This window comes from Physella acuta, unplaced genomic scaffold, assembly GCF_028476545.2.
Source record: "Physella acuta isolate Inbredline_101_S28 unplaced genomic scaffold, ASM2847654v3 ptg000148l, whole genome shotgun sequence".
NCBI lineage: Eukaryota > Metazoa > Mollusca > Gastropoda > Physidae > Physella > Physella acuta.
In genome coordinates, this window is record NW_026731667.1 from 902,171 (window position 1) to 926,037 (window position 23,867).

The 23,867-nt window shown below is 46.3% G+C and overlaps 2 protein-coding genes across 2 annotated transcripts; one reads left to right on the top strand and one right to left on the bottom strand.

The window, feature by feature from the left end:
* Window positions 1–1,575: 1,575 nt before the first annotated feature.
* Window positions 1,576–13,092, bottom strand: LOC131935572 (testis-specific serine/threonine-protein kinase 1). The gene is made up of 6 exons (XM_059292048.1): window positions 12,609–13,092; window positions 8,775–8,923; window positions 5,692–5,899; window positions 3,715–3,849; window positions 3,051–3,184; window positions 1,576–2,046 (listed from the first exon to the last, which is right to left on the bottom strand). The coding sequence occupies exons 1-5, from the start codon at window positions 12,891–12,893 to the stop codon at window positions 3,083–3,085; spliced, it is 879 nt and encodes a 292-aa protein (XP_059148031.1). The 5' UTR covers window positions 12,894–13,092; the 3' UTR covers window positions 1,576–2,046; window positions 3,051–3,082.
* Window positions 13,088–22,670, top strand: LOC131935571 (testis-specific serine/threonine-protein kinase 3). The gene is made up of 4 exons (XM_059292047.1): window positions 13,088–14,179; window positions 15,877–16,003; window positions 19,232–19,413; window positions 22,379–22,670. Exons 1-3 carry the CDS (start codon window positions 13,319–13,321, stop codon window positions 19,396–19,398), a joined length of 1,155 nt encoding a protein of 384 aa, XP_059148030.1. The 5' UTR covers window positions 13,088–13,318; the 3' UTR covers window positions 19,399–19,413; window positions 22,379–22,670.
* Window positions 22,671–23,867: the final 1,197 nt, after the last annotated feature.

The window sequence follows — 23,867 nt, forward strand, 5'->3', positions numbered from 1 at the left end:
GTGATTAGCGGCATTAGCGGCAGACAGGGCCCCGCATGTCCCAGAGGTCAATCCAGATCTCACCCGGGGAGGGGCGGTAGGGTGGGGTGGGGTGAGGGTGGTAAGCTGACGAGCCAGTGAGGCCAGAGTTGGCTGGGGGGACGGGACGGCGCAGGACGCATCCTTTTAATTGCCCATTTGTACGCATGTGACAGCCAGTTATTAAAACAATAATGCCAGAGTCGGGCCGGCCCCAGGGGAGCGGCACTGCTTCTGTGGGCGGGGCATGAATCTGGCATCAAAGAAAAGGGCTCTTTGTGCGGCTCTGGACGCCTGGGTCAACAGTGACCCGTCATTGCGTCAGTGGTGACCCAATGACTGGGGTCAGTAATGGGGTCAGTAGTGACCCAATGACTGGCGTCAGTAGTGAAAAAATGACTGGGGTCAGTAGTGACCCAATAACTGGGGTCAGTAATGGGGTCAGTAGTGACCCATTGACTGGGTCAGTAGTGACCTAGTGACACAAATGACTGGGGTCAGTAATGGGGTCAGTAGTGACCCATTGACTGGGTAACAAAGGTCACCAGAATATGGTATCCATCTAGATGACACCCCTGACACCAGACACCATTACACCAGAATATGGTATCCATCTAGATGACACCAGACACCATTACACCAGAATATGGTGTCCATCTAGATGACAACATGACACCATTACACCAGAATATGGTGTCCATTTAGATGACACCAGACACCATTACACCAGAATATGGTATCCATCTAGATGACACCCCTGACACCAGACACCATTACACCAGAATATGGTGTCCATTTAGATGACACCAGACACCATTAAACCAGAATATGGTGTCCATCTAGATAACACCAAACACCATTAAACCAGAATATGGTATCCATGTAGATAACACCATGACACCATTACACCAGAATATGGTGTCCATGTAGATAACACCATGACACCAGACACCATTACACCAGAAAGCGGCCACCAACGCGATAACAATCTGTGATGAAATGCAAACACCAGACCGAGCTGCGATCAGAGGGCGACAAATTGACAAAGAAGATTTGGAGAACAGCGCGTTCATTAGTTGAACGTTTCAAACCAACGCCCCGCCTGGGGCTGGGCCTGGGGCGGTGAGCGGGGGATGGCACTCCAGTCCCATCATGATCAGCAGCCCCGGGGTGAAGCGGCGGGGTGAGGGCTCTTGTCTGCTGGGGCAGAAATCTCAAAACTTTCCCCGTGGGGGCGTCACGACACATAAAAGGTTTTTTATCCGTTCCCGTGGACCCCATCCATACAATCGGGGTCCTGTTTGACGCTTTCTTTCAAAAAAAGTTTGGCCCTCATTTCAGCTACTGTTCTAATCATTTATTTTAGCCGATTGCTACAATTACTTATTTCAGTTACGGTTAAAACCACCATTTATTTCAGCCACCATTAAAACCACCATTTATTTCAGCCACCCTTAAAACCACCATTCGACCCAATCCCAAAACCTGACCCCGAAAGGTCACGTGATGAGCACAAGGTCAAACACAAGTTAGGTAACAGCGAGACGAACATGGTGTTTTAACAGACATTTATTTCCCTTTGTCTCTCGCCATCCAAATAATTAGCATTTGTAATTACATCACGAAATAAGGAACCTCAAAAACGGATCTTACAATTCAAAAATAATGACATAATCTTTGATTACATAATTGGTTATAAGTCGGGAAAACCATGAAAACAGATTACCCCCATTCAATAACACTACATACACGCTTCTCTCATGCATGGCGGATGAAAGGCATCCGCTTTAGTCAGGCATCTGTCAAACATCATGTCAGGCATCTGGCATACCGCATGCCAGGTATCTGTCATATAAATGTCAGGCATCTGCCATACATCATGTCATGCATCTGTCATACATCATGTCAGGCATCTGTCATACACATATCAGGCATCTGTCATATAAATGTCAGGCATCTGTCATACATCATGTCAGGCATCTGTCATACAGCAACTCCAGGTGTGGCCATCAGCTCGGCAAAATACATCTGTAAGACAAGGTCAGTTAATTAAAGTCAAGGTCAGAAGGGCAACACACTGAACTAAACACAACACACTGAACTAAACACAACACACTGACCTAAACACAACACACTGACCTAAACACAACACACTGACCTAAACACAACACACTGACCTAAACACAACACACTGACCTTAGCACAACACACTGACCTAAACACAACACACTGAACTAAACACAACACACTGAACTAAACACAACACACTGACCTGGGCACAACACACTGACCTAAACACAACACACTGAACTAAACACAAGACACTGAACTAAACACAACACACTGAACTAAACACAACACACTGACCTAAACACAACACACTGAACTAAAAACAGCTAGATATTGTAAATCTGTAGCTAGAAGAACTAAACACACAGCTAGACATTGTAATACTGCAGCTAGAAGATCTAAACACACAGCTAGACATTATAAAACTGTAGCTAGAAGATCTAAACACACAGCTAGACATTGTAAAACTGTAGCTAGAAGATCTAAACACACAGCTAGACATTGTAAAACTGTAGCTAGAAGATCTAAACACACAGTTAGACATTGTAAAACTGTAGCTAGAAGATCTAAACACACAGCTAGACATTGTAAAACTGTAGCTAGAAGATCTAAACACACAGTTAGACATTGTAAAACTGTAGCTAGAAGATCTAAACACACAGCTAGACATTATAAAACTGTAGCTAGGAGATCTATACCTGCAGCTAGAAGACAGAAATCTGTAGGTTGTAAATATTAACTGACAGCTAAACTACCTAAACCTGCAGCTATACTACCAGAACCTGCAGCTATACTACCAGAACCTGCAGCTATACTACCAGAACCTGCAGCTATACTACCAGAACCTGCAGCTATACTACCAGAACCTGCAGCTATACTACCAGAACCTGCAGCTATACTACCAGAACCTGCAGCTATGAGACGATGTATGAGACGTATATCTAGATGGATGTTGGACCTACCAGTGACGTCACACGGTCAACAGATAGGACTGTCATTGACCAGCGGAGTCCTCGTTGGGGAGGGGCGGGGCGTCAGGGTTCATCCAGGGGTGGGCCAGGATATTGGCGAGGGTGTACCGCCTCTTGACATTCACCTGGCAGCCAGTGGCATGACATGACAGATGACATGACAGATGACATGACAGATGAAATGACAGATGACATGACAAATGACATGACAGATGACATGACCGATGGGATGACATGACAGATGGTATGACATGACAGATGGTATGACATGACAGATGGTATGATATGACAGATGGGATGACATGTAATATATGACAGATGGGATGAGTTGACAGATGGTATGACATGACAGATGACATAGCACTTCAAGACAGATGACATAACAGATGACTTGACAGATGGCATGGCATGAGCGATACTATGGAAACACGGGTAACATGACATTATTGGTGACATGACATTATGGGTGACATGACATTATTGGTGACATGACATTATGGGTGACATGACATTATGGGTGACATGACATTAAGGGTGACATGACATTATGGGTGACATGACTGGGTGACATGACAGTTGGAATAATGTGTTATGTGACGAGTGACGTCTGAAATGATTGAAAAAGGCAATACGAGGACAAGTAATCTAAGTTTACCTCCAAGATGTGACATATTAGATCTTTTGCTTCCCTGGACACGGGTTTTGACTTGGAAAACGAAACTTTTTTCTCAAGCTGGTCGCGAATCATCTTTTTGACATTGGAGTCGTCGTATGGCATAGAGGCACATACCTGGGGGGTGGGGGAGGTAAACATAGAGGCACAGACCTGGGGGGTGGGGGAGGTAAACATAGAGGCACAGACCTGGGGGTGGGGGAGGTAAACATAGAGGCACAGACCTGGGGGTGGGGGAGGTAGAGGCACAGACCTAGGGGTGGGGGAGGTAAACATAGAGGTACAGACCTGGGGTGGGGGAGGTAGAGGCACAGACCTAGGGGTGGGGGAGGTAAACATAGAGGTACAGACCTGGGGTGGGGGAGGTAGAGGTACAAACCAGGGGGTGGGGGAGGCACAGACCTAGGGGTGGGGGAGGTAAACATAGAGGCACAGACCTGGGGGGTGGGGGAGGTAAACATAGAGGCACAGACCTGGGGGGTGGGGGAGGTAAACTTAGAGGCACAGACCTGGGGGTGGGGGAGGTAAACATAGAGGCACAGACCTGGGGGTGGGGGAGGTAAACATAGAGGCACAGACCTGGGGGGTGGGGGAGGTAAACATAGAGGCACAGACCTGAGGGGTGGGGGAGGTAGAGGCACAGACCTGGGGGTGGGGGAGGTAAACATAGAGGCACAGACCTGGGGGTGGGGGAGGTAAACATAGAGGCACAGACCTGGATGGTGGGGGAGGTAAACGTAGAGGCACTGACCTGGGGGTGGGGGAGGTTAACATAGAGGCACAGATCTGGGGGTGGGGGAGGCACAGACGTGGGGGTGGGGGAGGTAAACATAGAGGCACAGACCTGGGGGTGGGGGAGGTAGAGGCACAAACCTAGGGGTGGGGGAGGTAGAGGCACATACCTAGGGGTGGGGGCAATAGATAAAACATCACCTGGGAGCAGACGAGACACACACACGAAATAAGGCGAGGTAGGTTAAGTATGACCCCCATAGCCCAGATGTCATGACCTACCATGATGTAGAGTATGACCCCCATGGCCCATATGTCATGACCTACCATGATGTAGAGTATGACCCCCATAACCCAGATGTCATGACCTACCATGATGTAGAGTATGACCCCCATGGCCCAGATGTCATGACCTACCATGATGTAGAGTATGACCCCCATAACCCAGATGTCATGACCTACCATGATGTAGAGTATGACCCCCATAGCCCAGATGTCATGACCTACCATGATGTAGAGTATGACCCCCATGGCCCATATGTCATGACCTACCATGATGTAGAGTATGACCCCCATAGCCCAGATGTCATGACCTACCATGATGTAGAGTATAACCCCCATAGCCCAGATGTCATGACCTACCATGATGTAGAGTATGACCCCCATAGCCTAGATGTCATGGCCTACCATGATGTAGAGTATGACTCCCATGGCCCAGATGTCATGACCTACCATGATGTAGAGTATGACCCCCATAGCCCAGATGTCATTACCTACCATGATGTAGAGTATGACAACCATGGACCAGATGTCATGACCTACCATGATGTAGAGTATGACCCCCATAACCCAGATGTCATGACCTACCATGATGTAGAGTATGACCCCCATAACCCAGATGTCATGACCTACCATGATGTAGAGTATGACCCCCATAGCCCAGATGTCATGACCTACCATGATGTAGAGTATGACCCCCATAACCCAGATGTCATGACCTACCATGATGTAGAGTATGACCCCCATGGCCCAGATGTCATGACCTACCATGATGTAGAGTATGACCCCCATAGCCCAGATGTCATGACCTACCATGATGTAGAGTATGATCCCCATGGCCCAGATGTCATGACCTACCATGATGTACAATATGACCCCCATAGCCCAGATGTCATGACCTACCATGATGTAGAGTATGACCCCCATAGCCCAGATGTCATGACCTACCATGATGTAGAGTATGACCCCCATAGCCCAGATGTCATGTAGAGGGATGTAGTAGGGGATCCCCTGTAGGATCTCAGGGGCGGCGTAGGCGGCGCTGCCACAAAAGGTCTTGCTGATGGCTGGCTCCTCGAAGTAGCGCGAGAAGCCAAAGTCTGAGACCTTGATGTTGTTCTGGTAGTCTAGCAGCAGGTTCTCACACTTCAGATCTCTGGAACAGGGAGTTACAACATATACCAGCATGTCTCAACATACAACATACATCAGCATGTCTCAACATACACCAGCATGTCTTAACATACAACACCAACATGTCTCAACCTACAACACCAACATGTCTCAACATACAACATACATCACCATATCTCAACATACAACACCAGCATGTCTCAACATACAACACCAACATGTCTCAACATACAACATCAACATACACCATCAACATGTCTCAACATACAACACCAACATGTCTCAACATACAACACCAACATGTCTCAACATACAACACCAACATGTCTCAACATACAACATCAACATACACCATCAACATGTCTCAACATACAACACCAACATGTCTCAACATACAACACCAACATGTCCCAACATACAACATCAACATACACCATCAACATGTCTCAACATACAACACCAACATGTCCCAACATACAACATCAACATACACCATCAACATGTCTCAACATACAACACCAACATGTCTCAACATACAACATCAACATACACCATCAACATGTCTCAACATACAACACCAACATGTCCCAACATACAACATCAACATACACCATCAACATGTCTCAACATACAACACCAACATGTCTCAACATACAACACCAACATGTCTCAACATACAACACCAACATGTCTCAACATACAACACCAACATGTCTCAACATACAACACCAACATGTCTCAACATACAACACCAACATGTCTCAACATACAACATCAACATACACCATCAACATGTCTCAACATACAACACCAACATGTCTCAACATACAACACCAACATGTCTCAACATACAACACCAACATGTCTCAACATACAACACCAACATGTCTCAACATACAACACCAACATGTCTCAACATACAACACCAACATGTCCCAACATACAACATCAACATACACCATCAACATGTCTCAACATACAACACCAACATGTCTCAACATACAACACCAACATGTCTCAACATACAACACCAACATGTCTCAACATACAACATCAACATACACCATCAATATATACCATCAACATACACCATCAATATATACCATCAACATACACCATCAACATACACCATCAACATACACCAGCAACATACAACATCAACATACACCATCAACATATACCATCAACATACAGCATCAACATACACCATCAACATACACCAGCAACATACACCATCAACATACACCATCAACTTACACCAGCAACATACACCATCAACATACACCACCAACATACACCATCAACATACACCATCAAGATACACCATCAAGATACACCATCAGCATACACCATCAACATACACCAGCAACATACACCAGCAACATGTGTCAACATACACCAGCAACATACACCATCAACATACAACACCAACATACACCATCAACATACACCATCAAGAAACACCATCAAGATACACCATCAGCATACACCATCAACATACACCAGCAACATACACCATCAACATACACCAGCAACATACACCATCAAGATACACCAGCAACATGTGTCAACATACACCAGCAACATACACCATCAACATACACCAGCAACATACACCATCAACATACACCAGCAGCATACACCATCAACATACACCATCAACATACACCATCAACATACACCAGCAACATACACCAGCAACATACACCATCAACATACACCAGCAACATACACCATCAACATACACCAGCAACATACACCAGCAACATACACCATCAACATACACCATCAACATACACCATCAACATACACCATCAACATGCACTGTCTAAGTGCAGCTTTATCATATTAATTGATATACAATACCTTTAATAAATAACCTGCATGTATATTCGGTCACCTACCTGTGGCCTGTCACTGTCACCTGCCTGTCACTGTCACCTACCTGTGGGCTGTCACTGTCACCTACCTGTGGCCTGTCACTGTCACCTGCCTGTCACTGTCACCTACCTGTGGCCTGTCACTGTCACCTACCTGTGGCCTGTCACTGTCACCTACCTGTTGCCTGTCACTGTCACCTACCTGTGGGCTGTCACTGTCACCTACCTGTGGCCTGTCACTGTCACCTGCCTGTCACTGTCACCTACCTGTGGCCTGTCACTGTCACCTACCTGTGGCCTGTCACTGTCACCTACCTGTTGCCTGTCACTGTCACCTACCTGTGGGCTGTCACTGTCACCTACCTGTGGCCTGTCACTGTCACCTGCCTGTCACTGTCACCTACCTGTGGCCTGTCACTGTCACCTACCTGCGGGCTGTCATCTACCTGTGGCCTGTCACTGTCACCTACCTGCGGGCTGTCATCTACCTGTGGCCTGTCACTGTCACTTACCTGTGGCCTGTCACTGTCACCTACCTGTTGCCTGTCACTGTCACTTACCTGTGGGCTGTCACTGTCACCTACCTGTGGCCTGTCACTGTCACCTACCTGTGGGCTGTCACTGTCACCTGCCTGTCACTGTCACCTACCTGTGGCCTGTCACTGTCACCTACCTGCGGGCTGTCATCTACCTGTGGCCTGTCACTGTCACCTACCTGCGGGCTGTCATCTACCTGTGGCCTGTCACTGTCACTTACCTGTGGCCTGTCACTGTCACCTACCTGTTGCCTGTCACTGTCACCTACCTGTGGGCTGTCACTGTCACCTACCTGTGGCCTGTCACTGTCACTTACCTGTGGCCTGTGGCCTGTGGCCTGTCACTGTCACCTACCTGCGGGCTGTCACCTACCTGTCGCCTGTCACCTACCTGTCGCCTGCCACCTACCTGTTGCCTGTCACCTGCCTGTGGGCTGTCACCTACCTATTGCCTGTCACCTACCTGTCGCCTGCTACCTACCTGTGGGCTATCTGTATACCGTGCAGGTACGAGACGGCGTCAACAATTTGTCTGAACATCACACGGCTCCTGTCCTCGGGGATGGCACCACGAAGTTTGATGTATTCCAGTAGGTCACCGTGACCTGCGTGCTCCATCACGATGTACACCTGGCCGACAGGGGGACGGTGGGGGTGGGGGGGGGGGGTGGGGGGAAGGGTGACCAAAACTGATGTTGATAAAGTGGGTAGCTTTGATATTTAAAGAATGGGTGATATCGTTGTTGAAAATATACACAAGTGCTGTATATGGATGGGTAGACAAGTGCATCACTTATCTCTAGATGGGTTGGCTAGTGCACCAGTTATCTCTAGATGGGTAGACTAGTGCATCACTTATCTCTACATTGGTTGACTAGTGCACCAGTTATCTCTAGATGAGTAGACTAGTGCACCACTTATCTCTAGATAAGTAGACTAGTGCACCAGTTATCTCTAGATGGGTAGACTAGTGCACCACTTATCTCTAGATGGGTTGGCTAGTTCACCACTTATCTGTAGATGAGTAGACTAGTGCACCAGTTATCTCTAGATGAGTAGACTAGTGCACCAGTTATCTCTAGATAAGTAGACTAGTGCACCACTTATCTCTAGATGAGTAGACTAGTGCACCACTTATCTCTAGATGGGTTGGCTAGTTCACCACTTATCTGTAGATGAGTAGACTAGTGCACAAGTTATCTCTAGATGAGTAGACTAGTGCACCAGTTATCTCTAGACTAGATGGGTAAACTAGTGCACCACATATCCCAAGATTAGGCATATAAAATACAATACAAACCAACTTTACTGAAAATGATCATAAAGCGAGCTGACAGTTCGATTACCGGAACTATAAGTAGAACTTTGTGAAGTTATTTGAGTAGAACTTTGTCAAGTTACTTGAAATTACTGAAGTTACTCCTAGAAATTTTGTTCTAACGAAAGTCTAGACAATCGGCACTACCATCTATATATATAATTCTCTTCTGGGATCAGTTAGAAAACAAGCTGCAAGCGCGCCTTTGCAGTCCCCTCTCTTCCTCTCTATCACTACCACCCCCACCCCACCCCCACATGATCTGGTGAGCTGTGGTTCACGCTGTTTACATTTTACAATCACAGGGACGGGTTTGGTGACGGCTATTAGGGGCAGATAATTTAGTTTGAAACGATTTTAAACTTAGAGGAGGTAACTAAGAGAAGGCTGCTTTCACGTGGGGGGGGGGGGGGGGGTAGTGTTTTTAAGCAAATATTTTCAATGGCAGCATTGGTACTGTCGAATTCACAAATTATAAATTACTGAAAAGTAGAAAAAAAAACAACTAAATAGCGGCGTATGATACGCAGCGGGTCGGCTCGTTTTTATTAATTTCTTAAAGCTAATTCTTTGTTTTTAAAAAAAATTCAAACCGTACCAGATAAATCGTTATTAGTTGGGTACAAGGTTAATTTTAGTAGAAAACTTGGTGCTAAATTTAAAATGATTTGGTCAACTTGTAAAATTGTGAAAAATACAAAATATGCGTTATCAATTTTTCAAATATATTTTTCCACATATAGAAGGTGATAGTTAGGGCTATAATACTGACATTCAACTCTAGGATCATGATTTACCACTGTAAAAATGTGAGAGAAATGTGTCTCATCGGTTATTTTGTGTATCATTCTCACCTAGTCTGGGTGATACTGTCCCTTTATGGACTAAGCCGAGTGTATGATCAGAAAAAGGGTTAGGTGCAGGCCTTATGTTTATTCTGGCGAACATTGTAGGCCTTATGTCCAGTCTGGCGAACATTGAGTGTAGGCCTTATATCCAGTCTGGCGAACATTGAGTGTAGGCCTTATGTCCAGACTGGCGAACATTGAATGTAGGCCTTATGTCTAGTCTGGCGAACATTGAGTGTAGGCCTTATGTCTAGTCTGGCGAACATTGAGTGTAGGCCTTATGTTTAGTCTGGCGAACATTAAGTGTAGGCCTTATATCCAGTCTGGCGAACATTGAGCGTAGGCCTTATGTCTAGACTGGCGAACATTGTAGGCCTTATGTCTAGTCTGGCGAACATTGAGTGTAGGCCTTATGTCTATTCTGGCGAACATTAAGTGTAGGCCTTATATCCAGTCTGGCGAACATTGAGTGTAGGCCTTATGTCTAGTCTGGCGAACATTAAGTGTAGGCCTTATATCCAGTCTGGCGAACATTGAGTGTAGGCCTTATGTCCAGTCTGGCGAACATTGAGTGTAGGCCTTATGTCCAGTCTGGCGAACATTGAGTGTAGGCTTTATGTCTATTCTGGCGAACATTGAGTGTAGGCTTTATGTCCAGGGCGAACATTGAGTGTAGGCCTTATGTCTATTCTGGCGAACATTGAGTGTAGGCCTTATGTCCAGACTGGCGAACATTGAGTGTAGGCCTTATGTCTAGTCTGGCGAACATTGAGTGTAGGCCTTATGTCTAGTCTGGCGAACATTAAGTGTAGGCCTTATATCCAGTCTGGCGAACATTGAGTGTAGGCCTTATGTCTAGTCTGGCGAACATTGAGTGTAGGCCTTATGTTTAGTCTGGCGAACATTGTAGGCCTTATGTCTAGTCTGGCGACTATTGAGTGTAGGCCTTATGTCTAGTCTGGCAAACATTGTAGGCCTTATGTCTAGTCTGGCGAACATTGAGTGTAGGCCTTATGTCTAGTCTGGCGAACATTGAGTGTAGGCCTTATGCTTAGTCTGGCGAACATTGAGTGTAGGCCTTATGTCTAGTCTGGCGAACATTGAATGTAGGCCTTATGTCTAGTCTGGCGAACATTGAGTGTAGGCCTTATGTCTAGTCTGGCGAACATTGAGTGTAGGCCTTATGCTTAGTCTGGCGAACATTGAGTGTAGGCCTTATGTCTAGTCTGGCAAACATTGTAGGCCTTATGTCTAGTCTGGCGAACATTGAGTGTAGGCCTTATGTCTAGTCTGGCGAACATTGAGTGTAGGCCTTATGCTTAGTCTGGCGAACATTGAGTGTAGGCCTTATGTCTAGTCTGGCGAACATTGAGTGTAGGCCTTATGTCTAGTCTGGCGAACATTGAGTGTAGGCCTTATGCTTAGTCTGGCGAACATTGTAGGCCTTATGTCCTGTCTGGCGAACATTGAGTGTAGGCCTAATGTTTAGTCTGGCGAACATTGTAGGCCTTATGTCTAGTCTGGCGAACATTGAGTGTAGGCCTTATGTCTAGTCTTGCGAACATTGAGTGTAGGCCTAATGTTTAGTCTGGCGAACATTGTAGGCCTTATGTCTAGTCTGGCGAACATTGAGTGTAGGCCTTATGTCTATTCTGGCGAACATTAAGTGTAGGCCTTATATCCAGTCTGGCGAACATTGTAGGCCTTATGTCCAGACTGGCGAACATTGTAGGCCTTATGTCTAGTCTGGCGAAGATTGAGTGTAGGCCTTATGTTCGCCAAATACCATCTCGCGAGTACTTATATATCTTATTAAATAACAACACATTATAAATATATTATAATTATTATTGTAATAAGCACTCTTCTATTACAATGATTTATTCTAGGTCTATTGGACATACTTATATTGATTACCTTTTCAACACACCTACCCTTACTGTAGACTGTAAACTAGTGTAAACAGAACAAGTTTAATAGCTAGTTTAAATAACACGGGCAAAGGTAGAGAACCGTGAAATTCTTTAAGGAAATATGTTTAACTAAGTTGCGTCCCCTTATTAGCTCCCTGCATAGCGAGATTCTAAAATCCTAACTACCACTGAACCCACTGTGTGGCACACCTGAGTTCAAGACACCTTTGACTCACCTTCTGTTCAAACTCGATGATCTCATACAGTTTGATGACGTTTATGTGATTGACAGCCTTCATGCATTTCAGCTCCCGGGGCAGGAACTTCTCTTTGAAATCTTTTGGCGCGCTGCGTCTGTTTATAATTTTCATAGCTACCCTTTTCTGAAGCTTCTCGCTGTAAGCACTTTTGACTTTAGCATACGATCCTTCGCCAATGGTCGTCCCTATACTGTAGCCCAACTTTTTTAGATACACCTCATCGTCGGAAGTGGCGAATTCTTTGACGACTGAGCCAGTCATGTCAGACCTGCACGAGCTGGCTGCTTAGCTAATTAATTAAACTAACGTAGGGAATTAAATAATTAAAGATATTTATACATACACCTTGTAAGAAAGTTTTAATTTGTAAAATGTCGCAAGCGTTTTCTATTCATTTTTCTTCGGTGCGGTTTGACGCTTTCAAAATAAATATAGCAACTCAAAATTGGCGGATGTGCGTCATGGAGAAAACATGACGTCATCCAATGTACACAGGAGCGCACGTTTTGCCATTGAACCGATTGCTGAGATTTACATGGTGGCACTAAAACTAAAGGATGCACAGTCCTAGATGTCCACTGGACACACACCGGTTCTAATCATCCGTGTAGGCGCCAGACAGCTGACGGTATTCTAAATTATTTAATCATTTTCTGTGTAAATGTTGCTGGGGAAACTCAAAATTTATGTTTCCAGCCAAAAGAGCAAAGCTTGACATGGAAGACGACGGGGGGCGGCTGCGTCTGCTTGAAGATGAGCTGCAGGTCATTCAAGCAGAAGTGGAGCCCATTGAAGTCAAGCGTTCAAGCACCTCCAGGACAGAGTCGGTGACCTACAGGCCCACGTACCGAGCTGTCCTCGCTAAAAATGGATACCTTGTGAGAAAAACCCTGGGTAACGGGAGCTACTCAAAGGTAAAGTTAGCCATATCGCTAAATAAATCGAAATCTCTAGTGGCAGTTAAAATTGTGGATAGAAACAAAGCCCCCAAAGACTTTCAGACAAAATTTCTTCCCCGGGAATTAGATATTTGGCCGGGCCTCCGGCATCCCAATATTATCAAAGTACTGGACGCTTTCGATGATGGGCGACGTGTCTATATGATTCTTGAGTACGCGGAAAATGGTGACGTTTTACGGTACATCCAGAAGGTGGGGGCTCTGGTGGAGAACCTGGCCAAAGGCTGGACGTGGCAGCTTTGTGACGCCGTCAGATACCTGCACGACCTGAACATCACCCACAGGGACCTCAAGCTGGAGAACCTTCTCTTGGACAAGTCCTTTAATATCAAACTCTGCGACTTCGGCTTCGTCAAAGGGGACTGCACGCTAAGTATGAGCCAGACCTACTGCGGCTCCAAGTCGTACGCCGCGCCGGAGATACTGAAGGGGGAGCCGTACGACCCAAAGAAAGCGGATATGTGGGCCATCGGTGTCATCCTCTACATCTTCGTCACCGGCAAGATGCCATTTGATGAGAGTCGAGGGAACAGTGGGGTGCTAGAGGAGCAGAAGAAGCTGGAATTTCCGTGGCAGAAGTATAAGAAGGTAAGAGCTGTCGTCTGCTAGTTCTAAGTTTTTATGTTGGGACCTTTGCCTGAGTTACCAAGGTACTTGTAATAGCACCGTCTGGGCTGGGGTCAGGGCTAGGGTCAGGGCTAGGGGGGGTAGTGGTGGGGGGGGGGTAGGCTTACAGATGGAGTTTTTAGAAAAACCACTACAGTCCTTATTCATGTATCATATCTCCCCTAGCAATATTTCTGTCGATGTTTTACTTGATGTAGTTTTCACACATTTTTAAGTCATCACTTCCGGGTTGAACTATTTCTAAAAATAGCCACAGCCTATGTTCGCCTACAGGGCTTCTACCCTAACATTACCCCAGGGTCACATGCCCTAACTATAAGCCTTACCCTAACATTACCACATGCCCTAACTATAAGCCTTACCCTAACATTACCTCAAGGCCACATGCCCTAACTATAAACCTTACCCTAACATTATCCCAGGGCCATATGCCCTAACTATAAGCCTTAATCTAACATTACCACATGCCCTAACTATAAGCCTTACCCTAACATTACCTCAGGGTCACATGCAGTAGCGTAGCGAGGGGGGGGCGGGGGGGGACATATGTCCCCGGGCGCCGACCTTAGGGGGGGCGCCAAATTGAAAGTTTGAGGGGGGGGGGGTGCAAATGAAAAGTTCGAGGGGGGGGTGCAAATCGAAAGTTTGAGGGGGGGGGGTTGCAAATGAAAAGTTCGAGGGGGGGGGTGCAAATCGAAAATTTGCTCCCAAGGGGGCGCCAAATTGAGAGTATGTCCCCGGGCGCCGGGAAGAGTCGCTACGCCTCTGGTCACATGCCCTAACTATAACCCTAACCCTAACATTACAGCAGGGTAAGATGTCTATAACTATAACAGCGCCATTATGAGATTGTATCCGATACTATACAAACGTAGTGATTCCTTAAATTACATAACGACCCATTCACGTGAGCTTCACAGCTAAAAATAACCAGTTGTGCTAGCTAATGGCATGTTTAATTACAATATGAACTAGCTAGACATGTTTACAATATCAACTAGCTAGATACATGTTTACGTTGATACATGTTTACGATATGAACTAGCTAGAGACGTGTTTACAATATGAACTAGCTAGAGGCATGTTTACAATATGAACTAGCTAGATGCATGTTTACAATATGAACTAGCCAGAGGCATGTTTACAATATCAACTAGCTTGACTAACTCAAATTGCCATTGAACTGACCTCATAACTTTATACACACCATACCCTTTGAAGCAGGTAGCGTTTGGTACTTTGTACATACCACAAACATCTGTACTCCTGTGTTCTGTCACTATTCTGTAATTTATAGCTTACTCTTTTATGGTCAACATTATGTAACTCAAATGTTTCCATTATTTTAGGTCACCATTCTGTAATTCAAAGGTTTCCGTTATATTAGGTCACCATTGTGTGTTGTATTGTTACAATGTTGGGTCATTGTTTTATAACTGTATTGAAGTTGCTCCTACATAATGTGACAGTTCAATGAATGTTCCGTGTGTTGCTATCACAGTGTGTGACAGTTCCATGTATATTCCCGTATGATGCTATCACATAATACGACAGTTTCATGAATGTTCACTGTGTTGCTATCACAGTGTGTGACAGTTCCATGTATGTTCCCGTATGATATCACATAATACGACAGTTCCATGTATGTTCCCGTGCAGGTGACGAGCGAGGAACGAAGTCTGGTGCTGAAGCTGTTCACACACGACTTCCAGTTGAGGCCCGACATCCACAGGGTGCTGAGGAACAGGTGGATGGAATCAGCCAGCCTGCTGGAGGGCAAGTTAGGTACTTTAGCTGTTTCTATTCCAGCCAGCCAGCCTGCTGGAGGGCAAGTTAGGTACTTTAGCTGTTTCTATTCCAGCCAGCTGGAGGGCAAGTTAGGTACTTTAGCTGTTTCTGTTCCAGCCAGCCAGCCAGCCTGCTGGAGGGCAAGTTAGGTACTTTAGCTGTTTCTATTCCAGCCAGCTGGAGGGCAAGTTAGGTACTTTAGCTGTTTCTATTCCAGCCAGCTGGAGGGCAAGTTAGGTACTTTAGCTGTTTCTGTTCCAGCTAGCCAGCCAGCCTGCTGGAGGGCAAGTTAGGTACTTTAGCTGTTTCTGTTCCAGCTAGCCAGCCAGCCTGCTGGAGGGCAAGTTAAGTACTTTAGCTGTTTCTATTCCAGCCAGCTGGAGGGCAAGTTAGGTACTTTAGCTGTTTCTATTCCAGCCAGCTGGAGGGCAAGTTAGGTACTTTAGTTGTTTCTATTCCAGCCAGCTGGAGGGCAAGTTAGGTACTTTAGCTGTTTCTATTCCAGCCAGCCAGCCAGCCTGCTGGAGGGCAAGTTAGGTACTTTAGCTGTTTCTATTCCAGCCAGCTGGAGGGCAAGTTAGGTACTTTAGCTGTTTCTATTCCAGCCAGCTGGAGGGCAAGTTAGGTACTTTATCTGTTTCTATTCCAGCCAGCCAGCCAGCCTGCTGGAGGGCAAGTTAGGTACTTTAGCTGTTTCTATTCCAGCCAGCTGGAGGGCAAGTTAGGTACTTTATCTGTTTCTATTCCAGCCAGCCAGCCAGCCTGCTGGAGGGCAAGTTAGGTACTTTAGCTGTTTCTATTCCAGCCAGCTGGAGGGCAAGTTAGGTACTTTAGCTGTTTCTATTCCAGTCAGCCAGCCTGCTAGAGGGCAAGTTAGGTACTTTAGCTGTTTCTATTCCAGCCAGCTGGAGGGCAAGTTAGGTACTTTAGCTGTTTCTATTCCAGCCAGCCAGCCAGCTAGCCAGCTGGAGGGCAAGTTAGGTACTTTAGCTGTTTCTATTCCAGCCAGCCAGCCAGCCTGCTGGAGGGCAAGTTAGGTACTTTAGCTGTTTCTATTCCAGCCAGCTGGAGGGCAAGTTAGGTACTTTAGCTCTTTCTATTCCAGCTAGCCAGCCAGCTATCTGGAGGGCAAGTTAGGTACTTTAGCTCTTTCTATTCCAGCCTGCCAGCCAGCCAGAGGGCAAGTTAGGTACTTTAGCTCTTTCTATTCCAGCTAGCCAGCCAGCCAGAGGGCAAGTTAGGTACTTTAGCTCTTTCTATTCCAGCTAGCCAGCCTGCTGGAGGGCAAGTTAGGTACTTTAGCTGTTTCTATTCCAGCCAGCCAGCCAGCTAGCCAGCTGGAGGGCAAGTTAGGTACTTTAGCTGTTTCTATTCCAGCCAGCCAGCTAGCCCACTGGAGGCCAAGTTAGGTACTTTAGCTGTTTCTATTCCAGCCAGCCAGCCAGCCAGAGGGCAAGTTAGGTACTTTAGCTCTTTCTATTCCAGCCAGCCAGCCAGAGGGAGGGCAAGTTAGGTACTTTAGCTGTTTCTATTCCAGCCAGCCAGCCAGCCAGAGGGAGGGCAAGTTAGGTACTTTAGCTGTTTCTATTCCAGCCAGCCAGCCAGAGGGAGGGCAAGTTAGGTACTTTAGCTGTTTCTATTCCAGCCAGCCAGCCAGCTAGCCAGCTGGAGGGCAAGTTAGGTACTTTAGCTCTTTCTATTCCAGCCTGCCAGCCTGCTGGAGGGCAAGTTAGGTACTTTAGCTGTTTCTATTCCAGCTAGCCAGCCTGCTGGAGGGCAAGTTAGGTACTTTAGCTGTTTCTATTCCAGCCAGCCAGCCAGCTAGCCAACTGGAGGGCAAGTTAGGTACTTTAGCTGTTTCTATTCCAGCTAGCCAGCCAGCTATCTGGAGGGCAAGTTAGGTACTTTAGCTGTTTCTATTCCAGCCAGCCAGCCAGAGGGCAAGTTAGGTACTTTAGCTCTTTCTATTCCAGCTAGCCAGCCAGCCAGAGGGCAAGTTAGGTACTTTAGCTCTTTCTATTCCAGCTAGCCAGCCTGCTGGAGGGCAAGTTAGGTACTTTAGCTGTTTCTATTCCAGCCAGCCAGCCAGCTAGCCAGCTGGAGGGCAAGTTAGGTACTTTAGCTGTTTCTATTCCAGCCAGCCAGCCAGCTAGCCAGCCTGCTGGAGGCCAAGTTAGGTACTTTAGCTGTTTCTATTCCAGCCAGCCAGCTATCTGGAGGGCACGTTAGGTACTTGAGCTGTTTTTATTCCAGCCAGCCAGCCAGAGGGAGGGCAAGTTAGGTACTTTAGCTGTTTCTATTCCAGCCAGCCAGCCAGCCAGAGGGAGGGCAAGTTAGGTACTTTAGCTGTTTCTATTCCAGCCAGCCAGCCAGAGGGAGGGCAAGTTAGGTACTTTAGCTGTTTCTATTCCAGCCAGCCAGCTAGCCAGCTGGAGGGCAAGTTAGGTACTTTAGCTATTTCTATTCCAGCCAGCCAGCTAGCCCACTGGAGGGCAAGTTAGGTACTTTATCTGTTTCTATTCTAGCCAGCCAGCTATCTGGAGGGAAAGTTAGGTACTTTAGCTGTTTCTATTCCAGCCAGCCAGCTAGCCAGCTGGAGGGCAAGTTAGGTACTTTAGCTATTTCTATTCCAGCCAGCCAGCTAGCCCACTGGAGGGCAAGTTAGGTACTTTAGCTGTTTCTATTCCAGCCACACCACACCACCACACAGATCTCTGTTTAGCTCAGAGCTCAGGTCACTGGTGAGCTCTATTTAGCTCAGTTCATACCTCAGACACTTGATGCGTTATGATGAAATTTTAACTCAGTGTTAAGGGATGTGCCTTGTATTGAAGTCTCTTTAGCTCAGTGTTTAGCTGTGTTTAACCTAGTATTTAACTCTCCTTAGCTCAGTGTTTAGCTGTGTTTAGTCTTGTATTTAACTCTCTTTAGCTTAGTATGAAGCTGCGTTTAGCCTAGTATTTAACTCCCTATAGCTCAGTGTTTAACTGTGCTGAGTTCAGTTCTGTTGCCTACAGCGGACAGTGCAGTATCTGCAGCAGAGCTAGATGCGAGTAATGTAGGAGACAGCTGGACGGTCACGTGACCAACGTCTCAAGCTCTGGCAACTATTGACGCCTGGCCAGATTTTCTTGGCTTGGTTGCCAGTTGGAGCGAAGGTGGCTGGCAGTGAAAGAATAAACAGTTGAAATGTTAATACAGTAAAAATGAATTGTTTATTTCTAGGTGATTTAGCGAATGAAGGAAAAAACAATCACCACAGCCATCACCATCATCACCATCACCATCACCATCACCCACACCATCGTCACCACTCGCGTGATAAGGGAGGAGACAAGCCAACGGTGGAGAAACAAGCACCAGCAGCGGGGAACCCCATGCCAGCGCAGTAGCTGGGACCTAACAAGGTAGTTAGACAGGTAGTTAGACAGGTAGCTAGGTAGTTAGACAGGTAGTTAGACAGGTAGTTGTATGGTGGAGAAACAAGCACCAGCAGCGGGGAACCCCATGCCAGCGCAGTAGCTGGGACCTAACAAGGTAGTTAGACAGGTAGTTATGTAGTTAGACAGGTAGTTAGACAGGTAGTTAGACAGGTAGTTGTATGGTGGAGAAACAAGCACCAGCAGCGGGGAACCCCATGCCAGCGCAGTAGCTGGGACCTAACAAGGTAGTTAGACAGGTAGTTGTACAGGTAGTTGTACAGGTAGTTGTATGGTGGAGAAACAGGCACCAGCAGAGGGGAACCCCATGCCAGCGCAGTAGCTGGGACCTAACAAGGTAGTTAGACAGGTAGTTAGGCAGGTAGTTAGGTAGTTAGACAAGTTGTTAGGCAGGTAGTTAGACAGGTAGTTGTACAGGTAGTTGTACAGGTAGTTGTATGGTGGAGAAACAGGCACCAGCAGCGGGGAACCCCATGCCAGCGCAGTAGCTGGGACCTAACAAGGTAGTTAGACAAGTAGTTAGACAGGTAGTTAGACAGGTAGCTAGGTAGTTAGACAGGTAGTTAGACAGATAGTTAGACAGGTAGCTAGGTAGTTAGACAGGTAGTTAGACAGGTAGCTCGCCAGGTAGTTGTAAAGGTAGTTGTAAAGGTAGTTGTAAAGGTAGTTGTACAGGTAGTTCACCATGTAGTTCACCAGGTAGTTGATCAGGTAGCTCACGAGGTAATTAGACAGGTAGTTCACAAGTTAGTTCACAAGTTAGTTCACCAGTTAGTTCACCACGCAGTTCACCAGGTAGTTCACCTGGTAGTTCACCAGGTAGTTCACCAGGTAGATAGGTAGTTCACCAGGTAGCTCACCAGGTAGATAGGTAGTTCATCAGGTAGTTCACCAGGTAGTTCACCAGGTAGTTCACCAGGTAGATAGGTAGTTCACCAGGTAGTTCACCAGGTAGTTCACCAGGTAGTTCACCATGTAGTTCACCAGGTAGTTCACCAGGTAGTTCACCAGGTAGTTCACCAGGTAGATAGGTAGTTCACCAGGTAGTTCACCAGGTAGTTCACCAGGTAGTTCACCATGTAGTTCACCAGGTAGTTCACCAGGTAGTTCACCAGGTAGTTCACCAGGTAGTTCACCAGGTAGTTCACCAGGTAGTTCATCAGGTAGTTCACCAGGTAGATAGGTAGTTCACCAGGTAGTTCACCAGTTAGTTCACCAGGTAGTCCACCAGGTAGTTCACCAGGTAGTTTTAAAGGTAGTTGTGCAGGTAGCTCAGCAGGTTGATTTCCAGGTAATTTTTCTGGTATTAGTTGCGTTAGTTCCCCGCTTAGTTCCCCGGGTAGTTAGTTCATCAGCCAGTATTTTCCCACGCCGTTAGCTTTGACCACCGTGACGTAGATGAGTCTTGTATCCTATTGTTGTTGAACTCATCGCCTCCTACATTATGTCAGCGGTTTTCTACTCTTGTTATTTGATATGACTTTTTTATATCAACGGTCAGATGACTGTTATAGAGACGTGCCGATTAGATGACTGTTTAACAGAACTGACAGTCAGATGACTGAATGGGATGACTTGACCGCTCGGGAAGTTCAGAAGCTTCTTATGCTAACGTCTTGTGCTAACGTCTTGTGATAACGTCTTGTGCTAACGTCTTGTGCTAACGTCTTGTGCTAACGTCTTGTGCTAACGTCTTAACGTCTTGTGCTAAAGTCTTGTGCTAACGTCTTGTGCTAACATCTTGTGCTAAAGTCTTAACGTCTTGTGCTAACGTCTTGTGCTAACGTCTTTTGCCAACGTCTTGTGCTAACGTCTTGTGCTAAAGTCTTAACGTCTTGTGCTAACGTCTTAACGTCTTGTGCTAACGTCTTGTGCTAAAGTCTTAACGTCTTGTGCTAACGTCTTGTGCTAACGTCTTGTGCTAACGTCTTGTGCTAACGTCTTGTGCTAACGTCTTGTGCTAACGTCTTGTGCTAACGTCTTGTGCTAACGTCTTGTGCTAACGTCTTGTGCTAACGTCTTGTGCTAAAGTCTTAACGTCTTGTGCTAACGTCTTGTGCTAACGTCTTGTGCTAACGTCTTGTGCTAAAGTCTTGTGCTAAAGTCTTAACGTCTTGTGCTAACGTCTTGTGCTAACGTCTTGTGCTAACGTCTTGTGCTAACGTCTTGTGCTAACGTCTTGTGCTAACGTCTTGTGCTAACGTCTTGTGCTAACGTCTTGTGCTAACGTCTTGTGCTTGAAGTTCTAGCTGGTTTCCATCTATGCTAAACTTTCTTTAATCAAAGAAATCTAATCAAGCAGTGTACTAAGTCGATATGACAAAAATTGTGTTTGCTATCCAACCGTTTCATCTATTAACTAAACTGTCAACAACTGTCACAAATTATATGAGATGTCATCTCAACACACGAAATATCAACCGAGATTTAATGTCAACAAATAAAAATCAACTGAGATTTGACAACATGCACTAAATCAACAGAAATTCAACCACGGTCAACAAATAAAATATCAACAGAAATTCAACAAAGATCAACAAATAAAATATCAACAGAGATTCAGCAATGTCAGCAAATAACATATCAACAGAGATTCAACAAAGGTCAGCAAATAAAATATCAACAGAAATTCAACAAAGGTCTACAAAAAAATTCCACCTGTGATTCGACCAACGTCAACTCAAATATGCCAACAAAAAGTGTCGCCTACCATAATTACCATACTTCCCGTATAATTATGTTGACTTATTGATTATACATACTTTGTTTGATTTTATACACTTTATGAAGTAGACAATATATGTCTTAAGTTTTTGTATAAATGACACTTTATGATTTACATACTGAAGCCTTACCTGACTAGTTTTTTTTTTTTTTTTTTTTTTTTTACTCAAGTTCACTTTGTGACACATCCGCCATTCTTGTGCTTTAGATCCAGAAGATGAACCAACCCGAACCCGAACCCGTCAAGTCATGAAAACCCCGATCTTTGTTTACATCCAAACTTGCAAGCACCGGCCTCATCACGTGATTACCGTAATGAGATTTAGGTATCTGTGAAGAGAGGGCAGAGTTATGGAATAAATTGTGTACACGCATCATATTCTGTTAGATTCTGTTCTTCCAATGGCACTGTTGATGTTATTCCAACCCTCTGATGTATAGATATGTTCAATAATCGACTTTAGTTCATTATTTAGTCATTAAAAATATGTTCATTAATCTATCTGGACTTGTCGTTGTATCACAGTCCTAGTATCAACACACTACACACCACGTGCACACACGGCTGCCAACACCAACACACGTGTTCAGTTGTCAAGATTCACTTTGAGGCTGGCATGAAAAAACAAAACTTGTGTAAGAATGGAATAAAAAGCAATTTTTTACGAAAATATGCGTTGAAATCCTTCAAAATGTAGTCATGACGTCACACGATGACGTAACCACCTGAGTTGCCGCTTGCAGCAGTAGAACAGCCAGACTAGGGGGAGGGGGTTGTCATGGGGTGGGGGTGTAGGGTTGTCATGGGGTGGGCGTGTAGAGATGTTATGGGGTGGGGGTGTAGGGTTGTTATGGGGTGGGGGTGTAGGGTTGTCATGGGGTGGGGGTGTAGGGTTGTCATGGGATGGGGGTGTAGGGTTGTCATGGGGTGGGGGTGTAGGGTTGTCATGGGGTGGGGGTGTAGGGTTGTCATGGGGTGGGGGTGTAGGGTTGTCATGGGGTGGGCGTGTAGAGATGTTATGGGGTGGGGGTGTAGGGTTGTTATGGGGTGGGGGTGTAGGGTTGTCATGGGGTGGGGGTGTAGGGTTGTCATGGGATGGGGGTGTAGGGTTGTCATGGGGTGGGGGTGTAGGGTTGTCATGGGGTGGGGGTGTAGGGTTGTCATGGGGTGGGGGTGTAGGGTTGTCATGGGGTGGGGGTGTAGGGTTGTTATGGGGTGGGGGTGTAGGGTTGTCATGAGGTGGGGGTGTAGGGTTGTTATGGGGTGGGGGTGTAGGGTTGTTATGGGGTGGGGGTGTAGGGTTGTCATAGGGTGGGAGTGTAGGATTGTTATGGGGTGGGGGTGTAGGGTTGTCATGGGTGGGAGTGTAGGGTTGTTATGGGGTGGGGGTGTAGGGTTGTTATGGGGTGGGGTGTAGGGTTGTCATTGGGTGGGTGTAGGGTTGTTATGGGGTGGGGGTGTAGGGTTGTTATGGGGTGGGGGTGTAGGGTTGTTATGGGGTGGGGGTGTAGGGTTGTTATGGGGTGGGTGTAGGGTTGTCATGGGGTGGGGGTGTAGGGTTGTTATGGGGTGGGGGTGTAGGGTTGTTATGGGGTGGGGGTGTAGGGTTGTTATGGGGTGGGGGTGTAGGTTTGTTATGGGGTGGGGGTGTAGGGTTGTTATGGGGTGGGGGTGTAGGGTTGTTATGGGGTGGGGG

Bases quoted from the DNA above. Each gene is read 5' to 3' on its own strand.
- LOC131935572 (XM_059292048.1), bottom strand. From the start codon at position 12,893: ATGACTGGCTCAGTCGTCAAAGAATTCGCCACTTCCGACGATGAGGTG. The intron at 5,900-8,774 runs GTAGGTAGCAGG...TCCCTGTTCCAG, and splicing joins GGTATACAGATAGCCCACAG to AGATCTGAAGTGTGAGAACC. The intron at 3,185-3,714 runs GTAAACTTAGAT...ACTGGCTGCCAG, and splicing joins TAATATGTCACATCTTGGAG to GTGAATGTCAAGAGGCGGTA.
- LOC131935571 (XM_059292047.1), top strand. From the start codon at position 13,319: ATGTTTCCAGCCAAAAGAGCAAAGCTTGACATGGAAGACGACGGGGGG. The intron at 14,180-15,876 runs GTAAGAGCTGTC...GTTCCCGTGCAG, and splicing joins CGTGGCAGAAGTATAAGAAG to GTGACGAGCGAGGAACGAAG. The intron at 16,004-19,231 runs GTACTTTAGCTG...GTTTATTTCTAG, and splicing joins CCTGCTGGAGGGCAAGTTAG to GTGATTTAGCGAATGAAGGA.